Source organism: Ciconia boyciana, chromosome 8 (genome assembly GCF_034638445.1).
Source record: "Ciconia boyciana chromosome 8, ASM3463844v1, whole genome shotgun sequence".
In the NCBI taxonomy this organism is placed as follows: domain Eukaryota; kingdom Metazoa; phylum Chordata; class Aves; order Ciconiiformes; family Ciconiidae; genus Ciconia; species Ciconia boyciana.
Window position 1 is genome coordinate 58165994 of NC_132941.1, and position 21912 is coordinate 58187905.

Below are 21912 nucleotides of genomic sequence, written 5' to 3' on the forward strand. Positions count from 1 at the left end.
TTCCCTGCACACCGGAATGAGCCAGGAGCTAATTAGCTTTCTGTGATAATGGTGGGGGAGGGAGAGGGCTGAAAACTCTTACATGCCTCTGGCAGATACAGGAAGCTGCCATCAGAATATTCCTTAGGAAAGTGATCCATATTAACTAGTTAACTGTGGGACAAGAGAAGGGAAGTTGAAGATTAATTACCTGTCCATGGGTGGTCAGGTTCAGTTTTTTAGCAGTTAAATGTTCAAATACTGATTGCTGTGTTGTTTAAACTGTTGGAAAGCCTACCCACATCATTGATACACGTATGTGAAATACATGTATGCTCGAAAGATGTCAAACCCCACAGGGTACACGCAGGCAGGATGTCTTAGCAGAATAAGATTCCCTTACAAGCAAATCGGTTCATCTTAGCAAAGAACATTTTTAAAAGTGTGTATTTTGGCTTGTAGAACATGCAGCGGTTCTTGTCTGTATAAACCCCCTAATTTTTAAGTAACTTAGGATTTTACAGTTACAGGAAAATGAAAGATAATTATGAATAATAATTAAAGCTTATATCAAGCTAGTATGCAATTTGCAAAGTTGTTATGTTGCAGGTGAATTGAGATGCGTACAAAGGAAATGGCTGTTAAGGATCGCCTTTGTGTTATACTAAATCTGAATGCAAGAGTTTAGGGCTGTATACTGTGAATCAAAATATTCTATGTTATCCTTTTTAGTGTTCCATTTCAAGGAGGAGAGGCAAACATAGGTTATGTACTTAAGTTTTTGGGTTTTTTTTCCCAATAAATGTAGGACCTGGACAGAGCAAAGTTTTTTTCCTAGTAAGACATGTATTTTCTATTATTTGCTAATAAAGGAGAGAGAGAAGTAATTCCTCTATGTCAGAAGATCTCCCGTGATAGTGTACTTACTGCAGTCTTGAAACACATTCTGTCTGTCCGCTCTTTGATATGAGATAATGTTGAAAATGTAATTGAAACCAAAATAACAAAATAACAAAATCACAAATGGCAATGATTTATCTAGTTATTTATTTTGCCACCTTGCCCCCCCCCCCCCCGATTCCTATTAAAATACTGCACAGGAGGCCTTCAGATCTAATAGTGTGTGATAGAGGATTGATATGACTGATATTACCTGACTGGCTTGAGGTGTAGATGAGAAATAGCTTTTTTGTAGTGTTTGGAAGCTAGATTTTTCTTACATTTCAGAGCTTAGAACTTCTACAAGGTGACATCCTGCTGAGCATATCTTTATTTAAATGAAGTATGTCCTGAGCCAATGTGGTGATGTAAATTTGAGATACCTCATATATAGTTTATGCAATTGTAGACAAACATATGCACTTTAAAAGTATATCTTGGATTAAATGATCATTTAGTTATCAGAATCTCTAATGAAATGCTACCATGACTTATCCTGGTGTTTTCAGTGGCATTTAGGAAAAAAAAAATTTTTTTCATTTGTATCTGTCTGTCCAGTTACATTTATTCTGTGTGAGACAGCCTAAATGTCTTATCAGGTGTGACAGAGGCTCTCTGAAACGTCTTGATTTTCTTTTGTCTGCCTTTTCCTCTCAAACTGCAATCATAATGATTTAAGGAGTGAGATTTCATTTTAGATAGCTTGGTTTTGTAACAGGTGGTGACGTGGAGTTCACAAATGTAGTCAGAGCAACTGCAAGGTGAACACCATACCTTTAATCTGTATTATCTGTGGTGGAGTTTGACTTGTGTGGTTGATATCAAAGGCTTTAAAATCTTTCGCCTATGTGAAACAAAAGCTTTCAGGATTAGTGAGTGTGTCAGAGCAACATTTGGAAATAAGAATAGGGATCTGTTTTTGTCTCTGTTTCATTTGATATTCTTATACTAAGAAAAGAATAACAACTTTGGTAACTGTTGTGTATTTTACAAACTGTTAAAATAGTGTCAACAAATGCTACAGCCTGGAAGGACTTAAGAATTCTTTATTGTTCATAGAAACGATGTGGGACTTTGTAGATTGTTTTCTAATACACAAAGTCAGTGTTCTGGGACAAATTTAGGACAATTTCTTCATCATGTTTAGAATAATACAAAACATAGATGCTTTGGAAAGATTCAGAGGGAGGAGGCTGCCATGGTCTCCACACCCTGTCCAGACCTCATTGTGTATCAATAATTTCTCTTAATTCCAATACTAAACTGGAAATCAATACATTGCCTCCTTTTAAAGGATAAGGTTCATTTGGTACTAAAGAAAGGGACAAAACAAAGACCTTTTGTAGTATGAAGTCAAAACACTGTTGAATTTGCAGATATATTCTAAAACTGTCACCAATAATTTAAAATCTAATTTGTATTTTTCCTTGAAAATAAATGAAATTCCTTAAGCAAATACCAAAGTAAACACAATGGATAGACTTCAGATTTCTGTACTAAAGCAAAATGACACTTGATACTTTTTCTTATATGCTGTTTTATTGACCTAGTAAGCAAAATATTATGAAAGGGAAGATTCAAGGTTTTCTGCAAAGTAGGTTAAACAGCAATATGAGGTTAATTAATTGTTCCTGCTAATATTCAAATGTTGTATACTCATTTAAAAGTGCAATTAATTCTCTTGGGAGTTTGCTTACAACTGTGGGATTTAACTAAAAATAATAATTTTCTTGTTAGCATGCAATAAATTCTGAGAAGAATTAGTTTTGGTGTAGTAAGCATAAACAAAGATGAGAACAGTTTTAAACAATGCATTTCATTATATAAACTTTGCAACTTTTCCTTTAACTTACTGTTCTCAGGGCTAAGCATCCTTTATAAATTACACTTGCGTGTAGGTTGCAGTTAATTAGTGAGCTTTGCATGGCGGTGTTATTCCTTGTTAGCTCAAAGTATTCTCAGAGGGCTGTATGTTTTTATGGTTTTATCATATGTTTGGCTGTAGAGAAGCTGACATTTCTTTTTTTCTGTATTAGTCCCACTTTACTGTTGTGGTTTTGGAAGTCTAATAAATTATTTCAGGACTATGTCTCCCTATTGGAGTTGTTGCATTGACTGCCCATTTGTTCACTTCTTGTTCAACTGTCTTCCTACTTTCAGGAAGTGGGGAGCTCATCTCACTTGGGATGCCTGAGAAGAGAACCTGAATTTCCAAAAAAACTGTCCCCTATAAAGAAGAAAACTCAAGGGTATCTAAACCAAAGTCACACTGGAATACTAGCTATAATCTCTGGAGACGGAAATTGAGGAAGTTGGAGTCTTTTCTGTTCGCCACGTTTTATGTGGCTTTTTAACCAATGCCACAATAGCAAAATTTGAAAAGACTAGGAGAAATAAGTGTTCTTATGACCTAATACGTGACCCCTACTATGCCTTACATCTAGATTTCATCAGTTGTGTTTAACAGATACTGAGACACTTAAAAACCATGAAGCTTGCTTCCACTGCTTATAAGGTGTCATTCACTGGGTAAATATTTACAAAATATGAAATGTGTAGGTATTTAGCATAGTTAGAATTGATGCATAGTTAAGAATAGAAACCAAGCAATGAGGTAGTAAATAGAATGGATGGTTTCTCTTCGTATAGCTCTTATTTTCAGCAAGCAGGTTTTTTTGTTCATAATGATGCAGAAAAGAGGCAAACTAACTGCAAGCCCTTCTCAAAACTGTGAATGTTGTGGAAATGTGAGCACTAAGGGGCCACTGTATTTTCAAAGTTTAATTGAATGTTTCTTCCTAGGGCAACTATGTTCCTAGAAATCAAGGAATTCAAATGATTCTTGAAAAGTTTGTTGAAGTTTGGTAATAACACATTGTGATGCACACATTAGAAAATGAGTCAGAAGTGTATCATACACTTCCAGGACAATTTAAGATCCAAAATGAAAGGAATTTAAATAAAGGTGGGGATAAATTTCTGAAAGAGATATATAATTCCTTAGAAATTTGCATAATTAAGAAACAGAGGAGAATTTTGAGCCTCAGTAGTAATTGGCTATTCAGTAAAGGTAGACTTGCTCACTTCACTCATCTGTAAATTATTCAGCCCTCATTAAATTAGCGCTGAGGCAGCAGTAGTGCCTGAAAAATGTATCATGACTACAAATGATCAGATTCACTGTAGATCTCAAAGCAACTTAGTCTGACTTAAATTTTCGGAGTAAACAGTGGATTTAACATGAAGTATCATCTCTCTAGTTAAGGTTACACAACTTTCCTTTCTAACGTAGTTCCATAATTACTACATAAAATAAAATTAAAATTGGGTGGTTTAGAATAAGAGAAGAGCACATTTTTGAAGTTGTTAGTGATTAGTTTTTAATAAATTCCTGTAATGGCTAAAAACTTGCCTTACGATCAATTAAATAGGACTGTAGATGTAAGTACAGAATGATGTTCTATTGGTATGCATCGTATGATTGCAATTTTGCTGTTCTGTCAGATGAAAATAAAGCCCTGTCCAGCAAATTGTCTCAGAATTTAATAATTCCTAAATCTTTTTTCTAACTTAATATAAAGATTGATTTCTCACTTAAAAGGGTTTTTGGCAACTTGTTATCAGTGTTATAAAAGATTGTTCTATAAAAACAGATAAACTGTGACTAGCTGCATTTCAAGCACAAGTATATGGCTTCTAAGATGGGTTGTGAGTTCTAAAAACTGGCCTAGAAAGAAATAGGTGAGAGGAGAAACATATTCTAGAGAATGGTTCTAAATTTTAAATTGTGTAGTGGGATAAAGCTATGGAGTAGTTCTCAGGATATATTTGATTGCATTCTCCAGTGCAACGTTAGTCAGGCCCATTACAAGCTTTGCCAAGATGGATTTGGCCACCTGCTGTGTATTGCATTGCTTTGTTTCACTGTAGAATTTTACTGTGATCATTTCTGGGTATTTTCCTCACTCTTTTTTTTTTTTTTTCCCCCTGATAACTTTTTTACTGATAAGCTTGGTGGTTGTTGATGTTGTTTTAAAATTAATTGTATCTAATGTATAATAGGAGTTTTCATAGATATGCCTCGGAGCCTAATTTTTTAAAAAATTCTCCACTAAAACACTTGAAAGTATACATAATTTTTCAGAATATGGTGAGTGATAGTATTCCAGAAAAAAATTGTCTCAATATGAACAGCCAGAATATGAGCAGTGGTATTCTACAATCATGTTTAAACAATTCTGGCCTATGCATGTTGAATAAAAATAGAAAAATAGTATATTGGAATTCATATTTGCTCCTATGAGCCACAATTTCCTCCCTATCCTTTCCTCTTCCCACACAAAGGAAAAATTAAGGCAAAGTTTTATGAACTTCACCATTTCATGTAGAAATCTATAATGTAATTGAAATAATTCCTAAATCTTGTGAAGAATAATTATCTGTGTTATTTAGTCAAAAAGCTATTATTTGTTTTGGTGACTTTTTATGGATGTATCATGATGTAGATGAAATACAGCTTTTAGCTCTTAATGATTTTAAATGGGAATAAAAATGTTCAGCGCTGATGTCCAAAGAAATGATAAATCATTAGTTAAAAAGATAATGGTATTTAAAAGTTAAAAAATTTTAGAGGCATAAATAGAAGTTCATTCCCTAGATACAATTGAGAATCATGGTTAAGAGATGCAAAGTTAAGATTATGATTCAAAGCAAATGGTTAGTCTCATGTCAGTGCTAAACAGAAGCTTTTCCATTACTTATTAATAGCAGTAGTAGCAGATAATAAGGCTCAAGTGTTAGGGAAGTGAAGACATCAAATAAAGAAGTATTTTGATAGCTAATGTCTAAAAATATGAAGTGCTGTTATTTTAATTACTAAATTTTTCCAACTGTTAAGATATTTTATTTTGCTTGATTAAAATGAACTTTATTAAAACAAACATGACAATTAACTTCAGCTAGCTAGAAAATAATTTCAGTTGAAATAATTTTAGGTTTTATAATGTCAACGAAGAATTAGGAGATATCACCTGTCTTATTGTTCCATGTTCATGGAAGAGTGGTAGAGCTGAGTATAAATAGAACATGAGTAATACATTTTCCTTGTGGATTTTTGGTATGCATTGTGTCACTGAAAATTCACTGGTCTGTCTTTGTATGTTTGTGCATATGTGCATGTAACATCTGAAGGGACATCCCTTTTACTCTGCCTCTCTGTGAGACTGAAATCTTTATGAATAGCAATGTCTGCTTCCACCCTGCTTGCCTGCTAGTGCTTTGTTAATCAAGAGATGGGAGGGCAGAATGACCACAATTTTTACCAAGTTTCTAGGTACTAGCAGCTATAAAGCGGAGCTGTACCCTTTGTTTGGCTTCTAAATGAGCAAAGCTAGATATAGTCCCAAGTTGGACTAGATTGTCCATTCTTTTCTTAAAGCTATGGCATTGCAGAGTGTACTTTGCATTAAGGAATTCTTACACCTTCTCTAGAGACAGCAAACACTCCCCTTTCTATTTTGGAGCAATGAAGGAGGAGGTAGCTCTGATAAAATCTTTAGCTTCTAGCAAAAGATATCAGCCTTGCTGAAATCAGATTCTGCTAGGAGACAAGAGCTGGGTCCTGCTGAGCTCAGACAGTGAAGGTCTCCAGAAGACCTTGCTGCCTCCTTACCAGTGCAACACATGATGATCATGCATTTGGCATGAAAGGAAAATTCTAGTAATGGTAGGAGCCACATGCTTTTGGAGTTCCCATTGACTTCTGTCCACAGTGGACTGGCAACTCCAGCAAGGGTGGACTACTTTAAAGCACCCAGGAAAATTGTGACATACATTAGATACTATAATAGTCAGCTTGAAGAACCAAGATAGGCACAGTCAAAACACTTAGAAAAAGTTTCAGTACATTTCTGCTCACCTGTTGTCTGGCTCCCTAGTAGGAAGCTAAGCAGCAGGACAGCCCTGGTGTGGTGAAACAAAGGTGTCTTGAATAAGAATGATTTTCTGAACTAGGTAATCTCATTGTTTACTGACAAGTTCTTTCATATGTACATGTTCACATGTGTACTCATTCACGTGTGTTGGAGCTTTTCCTCCTTCCTCAAATAGAAGAGGAACTGATTCTGATTGAGTTGCAGGTTCCTCTTCAACTCTGAATCTGAACAACTTAGTGCCAAATACAGTGAGGATAGGATGGGTTTCTCAGTTGTGGGTTTTGGGCATCTTGAAAGTATACAGTCATCAAGGCCTTGAGGAAGAAAGAACAAGTCTTCAGAACTATCTAAAGAATAACTTTCTTCCCACTTACATACTGAGCAAAGATTGTCTGACCTACCAATAAAGAAGCTGATATTTTGAGAAGAAAAATTTAGACATATTAGAGGCTGATTTCATGTCAGCAAGTATTTTTCTGAAGCAAAGAGTTGATTTGTACTGTATTTTTCACCCACCTGGTTTGATAACAATATTTTTTCAAGCGGCCTGGAAACTAGAATCTTATATCAATGAGTTCTGGGTACAAAGAACAGGCAGTCTGGTTTCCTTCCTGTCTGGGTCTCTTCAGAAGCATCTTCGGCAAGATATTTGAAGCAAAGGCATCAGTTTCCTGCATTCATTTTGCATTAAATGAAACAACCATAGAGTTCAACTGAAGGGTGTTTAACTCGCATTATTTCTTAAGCCTGAAGAAGAAACTGAATTGGCATTCTCATTCGGCACCTTTGAAGTCGCTCAGTTGCTTCAAGTACTTTGAGAATCCCAGCTATTATGACTGAACCTTTCATCAATTTGGGAGATAAGGACTAGATTTATGCTTTTTTTTTGTGAAGAAATTAGTTTGATAGTCACAGCACGCTGGTGGCTGCAGGTGTCACAGGTGGAACTTCCTGAATTCTCTATTCACTATTTTTTTTTTCTGTTGGCTTTTGTGCAGTGCAGCAGCACTCATTTTTGCTGATAAGCTTTGGTGATGTCAACATGCAATCTCTGCTATCGCCAGCAGTCTTCAGCTGTAGTCCACCACATCATGGAATTAACGCCACATAATTGAATATGTGCTTTAAGCATGTCCTTGGAGCACTTTGGTGGCCTACTTCTCAGCTATTTACCATATTTTAATCAGACATTAAAAAAAATGTTTTGGATAATCTGTTTTTGGCATCCTAACAACATGCCCAGAGCAGCATAAGTGAGCCTGCAAGGCGGTAGCTTCAATGGTGTGTATTTGATAGCATGCTAATCAGCGTTCAGGTCTGTATTTTGCTGTGTTACACTAGCAAAGAGCCAAAGATGGTACATATGGAATTTGAGATATTTGACACGATGACTATAAGTTGTCCAGATATTACAGCTATCAAGAATGATGATGACTATAGTATGTGTTGCTTTTGATAGAAGTCTTTCATTTCAGGGGTGCTGCTTTTATCCCCTAAGACTGCTCTGGCTTTCATGATCCTCCCTGGGACTTTGTCATCATTAAAGGGGTTTTGAGACACTCTCCTACTCAAATAGAAGAATTTCTCTCCAAATGTCACTGCTGCACTGTCAGTATTCATTATTGGCCTGACGTGCTTTTCACCATAGCTGGAATAGGATCTCTGTTTTCTATATACTGATGCTGAGGCCAAATTATTTGGCAGTGCAATCGAAACAGTCAGTAATATGTTGAAGGTTCTCTTCGCTAGAATTCCTCAGCCCCAAAGTAGGCATTTAGGGTTGTTTTAGGTCTGTGTTTGTCAGCAATTTATCCTGCCTAAGCCCCTGACATTTTTTATACGTGCCTGGTGTGCATGCTTAGCATTCTACAGAAAGATGTCTAGTGACATGCATAAATATCTAAGGTTTTCTGATGCATGTGGACCACATACATATACAGCAATCCAGGCAACTAAAAAACAAATAAGACAACAGATGTATTATCTACCACTTTCCAGATGCTCAAGTTCTGCTTTTACTGCTTACATCATGTTCTTTCTAGTATCCAGAACATGGGAGCTCTCACAGACACCTGGAAAGTTGGTCACCTGAAGTAGCAATGAAATTATGAAGTAAATAAAGAAATAAGACGGAAGAGTGGGTGGTGGCATTTTTACTGGATGTTCTCATTGCTGTTCAGGAGTCTCCGAGAGTGCATCACTGCTTACGAAACGGAACATTTCTTAGTCATTTTCTGGTTTATTTAAGTCTGTTCTTGCATCTGTAAGTCTGTTAGTTGCTGTAGCAATTTTTGTTTGATCATGCTCCCAACTGATAGGACAGAAGAAGAAGAGAGCATAGGGACTACATTTTAGGGAGATCAGGAGTACTGATTATCTGCCTACTGATTTTTTTAAAAAAGTAATTATCACTGGTATTTCTGAAACAAAATTAATAATCCTTCATATTTCAGTTTGGTCTAATGAGGCAAGGGAAAAAGAGGAATGCTCTGATCAGGTGTAGATTTAAGAGCTCTGAAAGGTTTTTCAGTCATGTATTAAACCTTAGTGGCCAAAGAAAGATGTGAGATCAAAGATGAAAGATCCCTCTGAGAGATGATGGCAGTGACTCCTGGTTCGCTTGTGAAATACCACATAGATCTTGAACTGCGACAGGTTCCCTTTAGGTATATTATAGTGTTTTATGTACCTTGGCTTGTAAATTAAATCAGTTGAGAACCTAATTCACAATCAGATCAACATCTCTCTTTTGGAGCTGAAAACATCTGTCCTTTGCCTGCTGCAGATAGCTGTGTTGTTTGGATCTCTGGTATTCACCCACCACCACATACCTGTCACAGCCTATGGTCTCTTTATAGCTCTGTTCCTTATATTTAAACTGGGGTTAATGAAAACTGCCTGCACAGAGATTACATGAGGAAATATGTTTGTTTTCAGTATCTTCAGATTTTTACAGTGATAGGAGCAAGAAATGTGTGTAGATTTATCCTGGAGCAGGCAAAGACCTTTATTCCTCAAAATCTGCTTTCTCTCTTGGTAATTGTATAAAGACAAAATGATAAAAATGAGTAGAATTTGTGTGATGTAATTTTACTGATACATCTTAAATCTTTTTGAGAATTAATGCTTTTTATGTTTTCTAGACTAGTCTTTTAATATCTCATAAATCAAAAATACACATTGAATACAATTTCAATAAATGGCATTGGAGTTGTGGATGTGCCACTTTCATCTCTGTCTCTGAATTGCCTAAAGATGTTGATCAGTATCCGCAATACAGATTTTAGAGGATGGAATATTTATCCTGTTTTTTCCTGAACTTTGATTTCTGTGAATTGGTGTTAACTTATGTGTCCATAAGTACACATTGTAAGTACACATTGGCCTAGCAATCAGTAATCAGTATAGTAGCCACTGGAAAAAAAAAAAACCAACAATTTCATTATGACCATTTGGCCTGGTTTCTGACTCTGTATCAAATAATAGTAATCTGAATTGGCTTTCAACAGAACAAACACAGATTTTTAGTAGAACAGAAACATATAGTGGGTGGGGTTTTTTGGTTGTTTTGTTTTGTTTTTTGAGGGGGTGTCAGCAAGATAGAACAATTAAGATAAAAACTGCATGGACAATGACTGATGAGACAATAAAGTGAGAAAAGAACGTGGTGAATTCTCTCAAAATGTGAGGCTGTTGCTGCTGAGCTATTCTTTGAAATGTTTTAACAAAAAAACCCCACCGAAAAACAAAAGCCCAACATTTTAACTAATTATCTCACATTTGTTTCATTCTGATTCATAGAAAATTTCGCCTTGGGTGGGTTTACGCAAGATCAACATCTCCTACTGGGGATGGGATGACATGTCTCCTTTTACAAATACAACTCTGCAGTGGCTTCCTGGAGAGCCAAATGACTCTGGCTTCTGTGCATATCTAGAAAGAGCAGAGGTGGCAGGTCTGAAAGCGAATCCATGCACTGCAATGGCAGATGGTCTTGTGTGTGAAAAACCTGTCGGTAAGCAATCTCTTATACTCAGTTACTGTTACTGTCATGATTATCAAACTGTTTGGGTTTTCATTTGGTTAAGAGGGATTTTTTGACAATTTGGATTAAATAATTAAAAAAAAAAGTTTTTTATTTTTTGAAAAATAAGGAGTTTTAATCTAGAAAACAAACAATATTCCTAAAGCAGTAAATATTTATTTGTGAATTAGTTTACATGGCTTAGTTTGCATTACACCAGAAGTCTTATAAGTTGTCTCTAAATCAGTAGTAGTCAGTGACAACAGTGATTGTAGCATGAAAATGTCTATGGAGGTGTTCAACAAGGCTGATGTTTTCTTTCTGAATCTCTCTGAACATCAATGAACATTTTAATGGTCTAAAAGGCTAACAAAACCAAAATTATTGTTTCCATCTTTTAGGTTTGTGTGCAAAGATTTCTGTGGCAAATAGTCACTTGACAGTTCAAATTAGCATTTTCATGCTCCGGTTGTCCTATGTTTCTCTTTGTGGCTGTGAGGTTGAGCACATGACGTTCTTTAAGTTTCCCCTTCAGATTTTTGTGCGTTGTCTGTGCAAAACTGGAAAATAGCTGCATTGTTGGTGTGTTGGGAATACTGCCTATCAATCAGATGGTTTTGCTGTGAAATTGTCAGAGTTGCTAACTTGCATAACCAAAATAAAATCCTTTATTTTCTTATAAGCAATTCCAAACAGTAATGTAAGTGCAAAGTATATATTATACTATTGCTCCTACTGCCATCTATATTTCCTATAAATGTCGTCTTTCACACTGTTCTTAATTTTGAGTTAGTAGTTAATCATGTACCAGATGTTTCTTGGAATAGTAAAAGATATAGTCACAATGGAAGAGACATCTCAAAATGTAAAGGATACACTAGGTGGGATAGAAATGACATTAAGATGCAGTATTTTACAATTAGATCAATATTATATGCATCTGTTACTGGTGTCTTGTTTTAGGTTTTTTTTTTTTATCTTGAGGTGCTTCAGAAGTCAAAGGATTTCAGCCTTATGAGAATATTTTTATAGTTCAGCTGATTGTTGTTAGTTTTTTCTTTGTATTTTTTATTAATTGCAAACCACAGCTTGAATACGTACATGGTAGGTCAAATCCAGGAACAGCCTTGGTTAAGTAATTTGGCATACTATATTAGCAGATGAAGAATGTCTTGAGAACTTGGCTTTGTTGAATATGAGTCAATAATATACAAAAACATGGCAATAAATAGGAGGGCTTAATCCCGATGTTTCACAAGGCGCTTCTGTATGGAAAATATAGTGCTACCCATACTTTTGTGTTCCTACCTAAGAATTACTGTACTCTTGTTCTTGCACACTTTACAGTTTTATTTGAAATCAAAGCAAAAATCAGGTGTTAGGGTATACAAGTTCTTTTTGTGTGTTACAGCTTTTTGAGATGACATACACCACTAACCTATTCAAAATGTGATCTCTAGTAGAGAAAACCAAATAAAACTGAAAACCCAACCAACAACAACAAAAAAAAACCCCAACCAAATCTGTTTTGCATTGAACAGTGGTTCTTTTGTTACTTTCCCTTTGGATTCTAGTGACTTTCATATGTACACTATAAGGCAGAATTTTAGGGGATAAGTCATAAGTAGAATATTTGTTGCTTATACCCTGTTAAACTAATGAGAACAATAGACCCAGAACTCTACTGTACTTGCTATAAAAGTTTGAGACTTATTTTATGTCATGTATGTGCAAGTAACTAAGCTGACATTACCAGGCAATGAATACTAAATTTACTATTTCAGTATATAGATAAAAGTGCTGTGAAAATTTTTAAATGGACTCTTTTAGAGCTCTAGTATGACTCATGCTGATTATTACTTAATAATTTTTATAAAATATTATTGTATTTATATGCTGCACTGTAAGTTGGACTAAATTATTTACAGCTAATTAAGGAAGCAACCGCTTTCACTTTTACAAGGATTTTTGTAATGGAACGTATGATGAAAGAAAAAGGAGATTGTACTTGTGTTCAAAATTATAAATGTTTGTGGTTCTTTTCCAGTTAGTCCCAACCAGAATGCCAGACCCTGCAAAAAGCCATGCTCCCTGCGAACAACATGTTCTAACTGCACGAGTAATGGCATGGAATGTATGTGGTGTAGCAGTACAAAACGATGCGTTGACTCAAACGCCTATATAATCTCCTTCCCGTATGGACAGTGTCTAGAATGGCAAACTGCCACATGCTCTCGTGAGTATCTTAATGAACATTCATCCTATTAAATATACTGTTGTATTTTTTCCACTCAAAAGAGCATCTATATGAATAGGATTCAGCACATTCACTAAAGATAAAAATATTTTCAGATGAATCATGTTATATAGCTACTAATGTGAGCAGCCAGTACTGTGTGTGCATTTTCTAGATACAGATAAAATATTGGTAATTCTTTTATGATGAAACATATTTAGTCTGTTAAAAAAAATAGTAAAAAGTGTTTATTATTTTCAGATAAAGAAAAACCACCGTGGTTATTTGCGACCAGCAGTAGTGTGTCAAATAATGGCCATGAGTTGGAACAAAATACTGTTAAAACTAGAGAAATATGCAGACCTTAGACTTATACCACATCTAGTTATTAAAAAAAGGAGATGAGCTGAATTCAGAGTTTTTAAGATTCTGATTTATTTTGTCAGTAGATCCAAAGAAATACATTTTCCTAGCATGCAAAGTTAAAAACAAGGCAGGTGAGTTCTGTGTCAAGCAGCAAAGGTACTCGCCAGATGTCCCCTTTGGAAGCATATTTAATCAGAAATTGATGCAATGCATCTCTAGGCGAATAAGAAACCTACTCAATGTACCTTTAAGTATACTGTTCAGCTAAAGCTACTTCTTCCCAAGTCTGTAGTGGCTGGACCTTGTTAAGTTCAGCACCATGCAGTTCCAGTGTATATTGGTGCCATAATTCATGGAGATGCTGGAGCAAGCTGCCTGGTGCTTTAGATTCTTGTCTCGGTCATGATTTATTTAGAAAAATTCCTCAGTTGCCATCCCACAGAAGACTAGTTCTTAGTATTTTTACTGTCCTTCAAGATTTGATTAAAATATTTCCTATCTGTAAAGGACTCCAATCCAAACTTAATATATAGGACTTCTGAAGTGTACTGTTGAACTCTCGTTACTGCTCTTTGTGAGAGTGTTTTTCTAGTTACTTGCAACTTCCTTTCCCTCTCCATAAGGGTCTTTTGATATCAGTATCTCTGGAACAATTTATTTCTGGGTATGTTGTGGCAGGATTGATGATGTTGTCCAACAAGAAGCAACTTGCTTTAGGGTCATAATTAGATCATGATTCGACTTAATAGATTATGCATGCAAATACAGAAGGTAGTTACTTGCTTTCACCTAAGCCTCAGGAAAATATTAAGTAAAATAAGGTCCTGCCATATCTGTAATAGGAACCATTGACCTATTCTAATCTTAGGAAAGAAGAATGGCTGCATGTGCCAGGCCACTACATATATCTTGGTTAAAAGAAAATAAGGTATAGGAAAATTTTTCTTTCAGGTAAAACTGGCCAAGGATAGTGGAACCTGCAGAGCCTGTATTCCTAACTTAATAGAGATTCCTTCTTCATCCTTAGTAATCATAAAATATAATGAATCAGTACAACGTTGACCTGTTCTGGTAAATTTTTATGCTTATTATATTTCAGATATTAATCTAGGTTCTAGTGTCCAGGTTCAATGTGGACTAGAAGTAAGGTTTACATGTTTCTTGTCTCCTTATGTCCTTTAAACCCCGCCATCAACCCACATTTGGTCTAAGAACAAAGAAATAATAGGAACAGTTAATCTCTTGTCCCATATATTTGGAATTAATAATACAGTAATTATGTAAAGGTTTCTCTCATAACAGTTCACTGAACTTTTGTCCACTCCTATAAGGAATCAATTTTGCAACTTATAAAATATTGATAATGAGTTGTGGCAGAAGATAAGTAGGTTGAAAATTTGGAGATAAAATAGACAGAATGCCACATGAATGATGCTTAGCTTTTTAAAATAGCATATATTATCTCAGCCTGAACTTTTAATTCTGTTTTTGTGTTTGTGTAGTATTTGCACATCATGCAGATTAATTTTGTTTGGGGAGCACAAAAAATTGTTTTTAATTTAATTGCCATTTTTGTCAGGTATGTAAAAGTTTATATTAAATAAGTCAAATGGGATTCGCTCTATACCACTTAATCCTTATGTAAAGGCAATTTTGTATGAAAATGTATTTTCTATTCAGCAAATTGAAAAACAAGATCCCGTGTCTGTAAGCAGGTTTTTTTTTTCAGAGTTTAAAGCATTAGATATTTTGTATTTAAACAAGAAAATGAATGTCCAAATGGTTCAGACATTGTTTCAGTCTAAATGACTTGAAAGTTTTATTAGGTAGATATATCCTTATTGCTGCTGAGGAAATGAAGTATTAAGTGGATTCCCTTATCAAGGCGGGGTCGTGTTTCTACTTACTTGAAGAATGGAATGTAACTATACCTTTAAAAAAAAATCCCCTTTTTAAATTTTATTTTTATTCTGAATGACTGATTTCTGAGTTTTTGGATGTTTTGCTCTGAATGAAAAAAAACTTCACACAAGCATGTGTGATTTATAAGAAAAAATATAACAACTGAGAACTTCACATTTATTTTCACAACTTGGAATTAAAATGAAGAACGCTGTCTTATTGGTGACATTTTGTCATTTTAATACCTGCTTGCCAAAAAGTTGCATTCCACTCTTCCTCACATCTTCCATCCATTATGACTTTTGATGGAATAGCTGACAGTTGAACAATCTTGGACCACCTCTAGAATTTCAAAGAAAAAAACCTTCTACTTGAATATCCCCTTCTTCCATAAACAATAACTTCTCAGTGAGCTTTCAGTTTTTCAGCTGAATGCCACTACAGAGAATATCTGAGGATTTTCACTTTTTATTCTATTTTGTCTTCCATGAAGATAGTGCAGCTGATACTTCCCAGCTGTTTTCTCCTAGCTTTATAAAATAGCAGCATGAGAATTGTTTGGATCATTTACAGTGCATCTCTGAAAGGGCAAGCCAGCCAGTACAGGATGGTGGTCTTTATTTTTCTGCTGATCTTCTAATGTATTCAGAAAACAAAATTTGTATCATTCAGCTTCAGATCTGATGAGGTTTGGTTTAAAACTAAATTGTGTCACATGATTGACGTTGATTTCCAAGAACAGTTGAGCTCCTTTCCTCCCCCCCTCCCCCCCCCCCCTTTTTCCATATTTGGGATATTTGAAACATTTCCTCCTATTTGGATTCTTCCAAGTCTAATCATACAAGAGTTCATGCTCCAGCTTTCTGCACTGTTAAAGTCCTTTTAAGTGAGCTCTTAAAAGTGAGCTCTTCAGATTCTTAACTGCCTGTTTTCTTGCTATCTGCATGTATCTTTAGACTACTGGAGTATTTTTTTCTCTGACAACTTTCATTACTTTTAAACAATGTTAATAGTTGCTGAGGTCAGAGTAGCTAGTTTTATTCTGCTGTCAGTTTATTTAATTAGAAATGAAATTGTTCTGCTTAGTATAGCCTTTATAGTGTGGATTCAAGTATTGTTTTTATGGAGTAGAGGGGTCCACGTAGCTGGGAACATTAGTTGGATATAGTGTCCTGGCTGCAGCTGAGCCAAATTGAGAGGTTACACTCATGTAGAAGCCATGTGAGTGTCCTCCAAAAAAACCCCACAAACCTTTAAAATACTTTCTTTTTAAAAAGAAATGTAGACTATTTCTGGCTTCCTGGTAGGATCTTCCTGAAGTTCATGTATGCTTTTAAAATTTTTTTAGTGTCTACAAAGTTAATGTGAGAAGAGACAGGGACCCATAGAGATCAATGTTCAAGTGATTCTGATGTTAATTTGATTCAGTGTTACAGCATTAATTTAAAAAATTTAAGATGTAGCAGAAAAAGCTCAAATAAACTTGTGAACTCTAATGGTGTTCCTGAAGATACTAAATTGTTAATTTGTTATTAATAAGAAATGGCAGTAACTTCAGAATATGAATTTTATTTGGTTCTAAACAGATTTCTTAAAATATGAAGATGACCATTTCTATGAGAAATTAAATTATTTAAATAAAGAGTAAAGTATAAAAGAACTAGAAGGAGATTTGATTTTTAGTATGCAAATTAAAAAATGAAACCTGATTAACAGACAAGACTCTTAAGATATAGTTCAATTAAACGGGATAGAATGATGATTTGTAGCTTAAGAATCCTTTTTTTGGAAAGATGTATAGTATGCTAGCTTGTTTCAAAAGTTCTATATAAGAAGAGTAAGTCATGTTTATAGATTAATACTCATGTGTGATCCTGGGATACTTCGTACCCAAATTTTTGGTTTGAATTTGAATTATCACAATTTTTTAATTATTATTATTATTATAACTCTTAATTTGGATTATTGACCTTGTCATGAACTCTAGAGTTTTTGCTGGAAGGACTGTTTATGTGAATAAAATTAGTAATATAGACATCCCATAATGTAATATTATTGTTCTGCCTCATTATCTTTGTTTATTTGAAATCTTTGTTGTTGCATTGTGGTGTAACAAACACCTGCTGTGTATTTTGTGATCCCTGAAGAAGTACAACTTTTAAAGAAAACAGAAATTCTTACTAAGGTTACTGAAATTTTTTAATTTGCACAGGGAAATAGAAATGCATAATTGTTTCTTCATCAACTGTTGTAAAATCCTAGCATCTTATTTAAAAAAACAAAAAACAAAAAGCAAACAACCAAAAACCCAAACTAAAACCCAAACCAAAGAAACTCCTTGCATTAATATTGTATTCTATGTAATAAAGCTCAAAACTGCTCTGGACTGAGGACCTGCGGACACTGTTTGGAACAGCCCGGGTGTGGATGGTGTAACGATCCCAGTAACACTGGAAAAGGGCAATGTCTGGAAGGATCATCAAGAGGCCCAATGAAGCGCGTTGGCATGCACTCTAATGAAATGGTGCTCGATGCTAGCCTTTGTCCAAAAGAGAAAAATTATGAGTGGTCTTTTATCCAGTGTCCAGGTAAGGTCGGCTTCCATTCTTTCTTATGGATGAAATAAGAGATGTTTCTCTGTTTAAGCGTGCCAAATTAACATCATTATTTTGAGTCATACCAATAACATTTGCACGAGAGATTTGTTTTTCTAAAATATTTCCTAAGTATATAGTTTGTTAGTCTCTGTCTACTGAACACAAACGTGCTCACTGTCATGCAGGTTCACATGTGAAATTTGATGCAAATAGTTTAACAAGATTGCCATTTATTTGTAAATAAGTTTTCACCCATCCTACCTTCTACTTTTTCCAATCCAATTATATGGATTTGCTTCAGCTTTTGCTTACTTCTGGCTTCTGTATCCATCAAAGAAGAGTGCAGCTGGGGAGAAATTATCTGTAGGCAACTGCTGATGGCCAGGAGCAGGGACTTCCTGCGTCCCCGCTGTTCATGCAGAACTCTGGCTGGCTGTGAGCATGGGGGGCTGCCAAATATCTGAGCTGTGCCTCCAGTCTCCCTTTTAGACATTTCGAGTCAATAGAATGTATGCTTTTATAATCTTACAGAGAATCTCTGAACTCTAAATTTAAGCCATACCAATCTGATTATAGTATTTTAAATTTTTAAGTTCATTGGAAAAGTAAGCAAGACATCAGGCGCTTTAAGACAGCGGAAGCTGAGCTGGTACAGCCTCCTGTATGGAAATACTCAAACCCTGAAAGCAGTGTTGTTGCAGCGGTGTAGTAGTGCAGGCAAATGAAAAGCACACTGGGGAGTTTGACAGACCTCCAGTGGTAATTTACAATAAATAATACATTTTAAAAGACAGCTTGAAAACTATTTTTAGAATAAAAGGTGTAATTGTGCTGAAGTTATTTTTCCAGCAAGCGTTCCTACTGCTGATAAATTTGGATGCTGGAGCTTCTCTAGGATCAAAACTTTTATGGGTACATGCAGCTATGTTTGTTTGCTCTCCTGGGTACTTTTTTTCATCAGCATATTCTCTGTGTGTGTGTGTGTATGCATATATATGCGTGTTTTTATATACATATATATATGTGTGTGTGTGTATCTATATCACTATATCATTTAGAAAGCAGAATCTCAAGAAAGTTTAATTTTGGTAACTTTTTTTTAAAAATACATAGGTACAGAGTAGATTTTTCTTAAGTTTTAGAATAGTGAGGTGAAATGTAAAACCAAGTGAACACTGGCAAATGTTCTAAGTTAAAACCAAAAAACTCCAAACCATCTAATACCATTTCCTGGACAAAGAAGCCTCTAGTAAATTTCTGGAAACAATAGAATGACATTGCATTTTATGGAAACTTCAGTACTTACTCTGTATGTTAAAATACAGGTATGTTGATAAGTGCGTTGTTAGACTTCCACTGCAATACATAGTACCTACCACTGGTGAAACTGTAATGGAGAGATATATATAGAGAGATATATATATATATATTGCTTGTCTAAAATTTTGAGTTAAAAGATTTAATCACCTTATTTGTTTAATATTTATTCTTCATGGATAAAATTCTGTATCTGTTGTATGTTCTGACCAAGAATTTACTGAAGTTCCACTTTAGTTTAAAAACCCACTAGTTCTGTGAGTTTGAGGCAAATCCTACAGAACTCATAGAATTAAAATTTCAATTGATGTGAAATTTCATTTTGATTGCTATAGCCTGTAGGTTCTGTTCCTAAGCTTTTGTTTTCATTTTCTTAAAATATTATCTGTAATGCATTATACTAACACAATTTATTATTCTTAGCACAGCAATCATTTGATGTACTTGAAATAAGATAGAATTGATACTAAATATATATAAACTTACTGAACAGTTTCTTGTTTGGATGAAAATAAAAATAAATAGGTTATAACATGTACTTTGAAGATTGTTCTGCCACATTGATGAATAGTTGGCTAAACCATTCATGTTCATTCATGTATGCACTTAGTTTTCCTTGTAGTTCATATTCATGCTTTTTATAGTGCCTCTGGGCAATTGTGTTGTTGATAAGTATTTTAAACTCATTCTCATTTTCTGTTTTTTCAAATTTTTGAAACTAGTATCCAACAGGTAGCATAAAAATTGTTTCTTTTTGTTACTGGTCATTTTGAAATCAATATTCCTCAAAGCAGCTGTCGTAATATTTCTTTTGATATGAATAAATTTTTATTTTTTCATCAGATTTGTATTTTAACCAAACTGTTGTTATAAATAAAATTGCAAATATCATATATTAAAAAAAAAAGGGAAGAAAAATAAATAGTGTTGGGATTTCCTCTCACGAGAAGAGCAGTTTAGGTAGAATGCAAGCCCAAGTTTGTCTTTAAAGCAGTGTGAATTGGTTCTAACCAGTTTATTTAAAACTGGTTGATGTATCTTTACACTAGATTGATACGTAAGGCAGACATGTTTTTTATATATTTTTTCCTGGTATTAAGTATTTCTTAAAACTATAGTTATTAACATTTGTCAGCACCACCACAGAGGTCAAAAGCACATTAGACATATTAATTGCTTATCTCCAGGGCAGCCCCACTGAAGATTCAGCTAAATCACATTTGTATATGTGAGGAAAATTACCCTGTTGCTGCCAGTAATGTACATTAAAATCACTTAAGAAAAAATGACTTTTTAAAATTTAACTCCTAGTTCTTATTTAAATGATTGTTACAGCATCTCGTTATTTTATTTTTTTTTAATTATTTAATACTGATGTCTCCAGTTTGATTGCACTCGTCTGTATCGCAGAAAGTTGTTGAATTGTGCAGTTCTTCTGGCTTTTCACTTTTCTCAATGAGATACATATTTTTAGGAAAATCAGCAAATATATAATATCATTTTTAAAGGGTATGCCATGTCAGTTGTAGATTGTATTGGTTATTATTGTGTATATATAAAATTTAATTTGATTTTAAAATCTCTTCCATTTTCTTTGCTTTAACAAAGTGTAATAACTGAGCTATTATATATGACCAGGTAATATGACTTGCAGCACGCTAAAATTCACAATAAAAAAATTGATTAATTAAGGTTGCTTTCATTTATCTTTTAAATAACACCAAAATAAATAAATACAAAGCTAAGCATTAGAAAGAATAGAAAAATTATAGATCAATGACCTACTAGTTAGAGAATATCAGAATGAAACATTTTCCCTACATTACGATACAGTCTTAATCAGGCAATCTTACTTTACTTCAATGGAACACCTATTTAATGCGTTGTTTTTACTTTTGGTTTATTGGGCCACATTTTTTTTTTTTAATATTTGCTTTAAGTCATTTAATGTGTAAGGCATACAAACAAAACCCCAAATGGAGCTGCAATTCATGGTATTTTCATGTAGCTTTTTCTGAGAAAGGCAAAAACAGTGCAGAATGGCAAAGTGCCCAGAGGAAGACACCACAAAGTTGTCTAAAAATCAAGTATTCTTAGAAAGAAGAAAACTTGTAATTTCTAAGGAGATTTATTCAAGACAGTGAGAAAACTTCTTGTCTAGTAGTACAGAAATGTTTGATGCTTGTTTACAAGATTCTGTAAGCATAGCTACAGAAAAAGGAAGAGATTGTAAACTTGGGAGGTTTAATGGTTTATGAGCCAAGCCTGGAAATGACTGTAAATGTATTAAGTCACTAAATTCTAGAACAGCTGTAAAAAACTTTTAAATCATGCAGTTAGAATATCTTTTTTTTTCTTTTTTTTTCCTCTAGTCACGACATCAGTCACTGTCACATTTAGATTAAGAATCCAAAAAAAAAAAAAAAAAAAAATTTTAAACAGAATGAAGTTACTGAGATATCTGTCCGCTGCTGAGTCTTACTCACCCTTCGCCAGTAAGGGATCGACAGGTTTGATGTAGTCTGACATTTGAAATTGACAGATTGCTAATCTGCTGAGCACTGTGAGCTCTGAGGTCCCACTCCATAGAGAGGTCATCCTTCAAAACCTCTTGGTCGT

The 21912-nt window shown here is 34.6% G+C and overlaps 1 protein-coding gene across 1 annotated transcript in view; it reads left to right on the forward strand.

The window, feature by feature from the left end:
• ATRNL1 (attractin like 1) overlaps positions 1-21912 on the forward strand; it is a 536524-nt gene that overhangs the window by 127329 nt on the left and 387283 nt on the right. The window contains exons 16-18 of the mRNA XM_072870268.1: positions 10653-10866; positions 12923-13111; positions 17749-17967. Coding sequence (XP_072726369.1) covers positions 10653-10866; positions 12923-13111; positions 17749-17967 — 622 coding nt within the window. The remainder of the gene's footprint in view (positions 1-10652; positions 10867-12922; positions 13112-17748; positions 17968-21912) is intronic.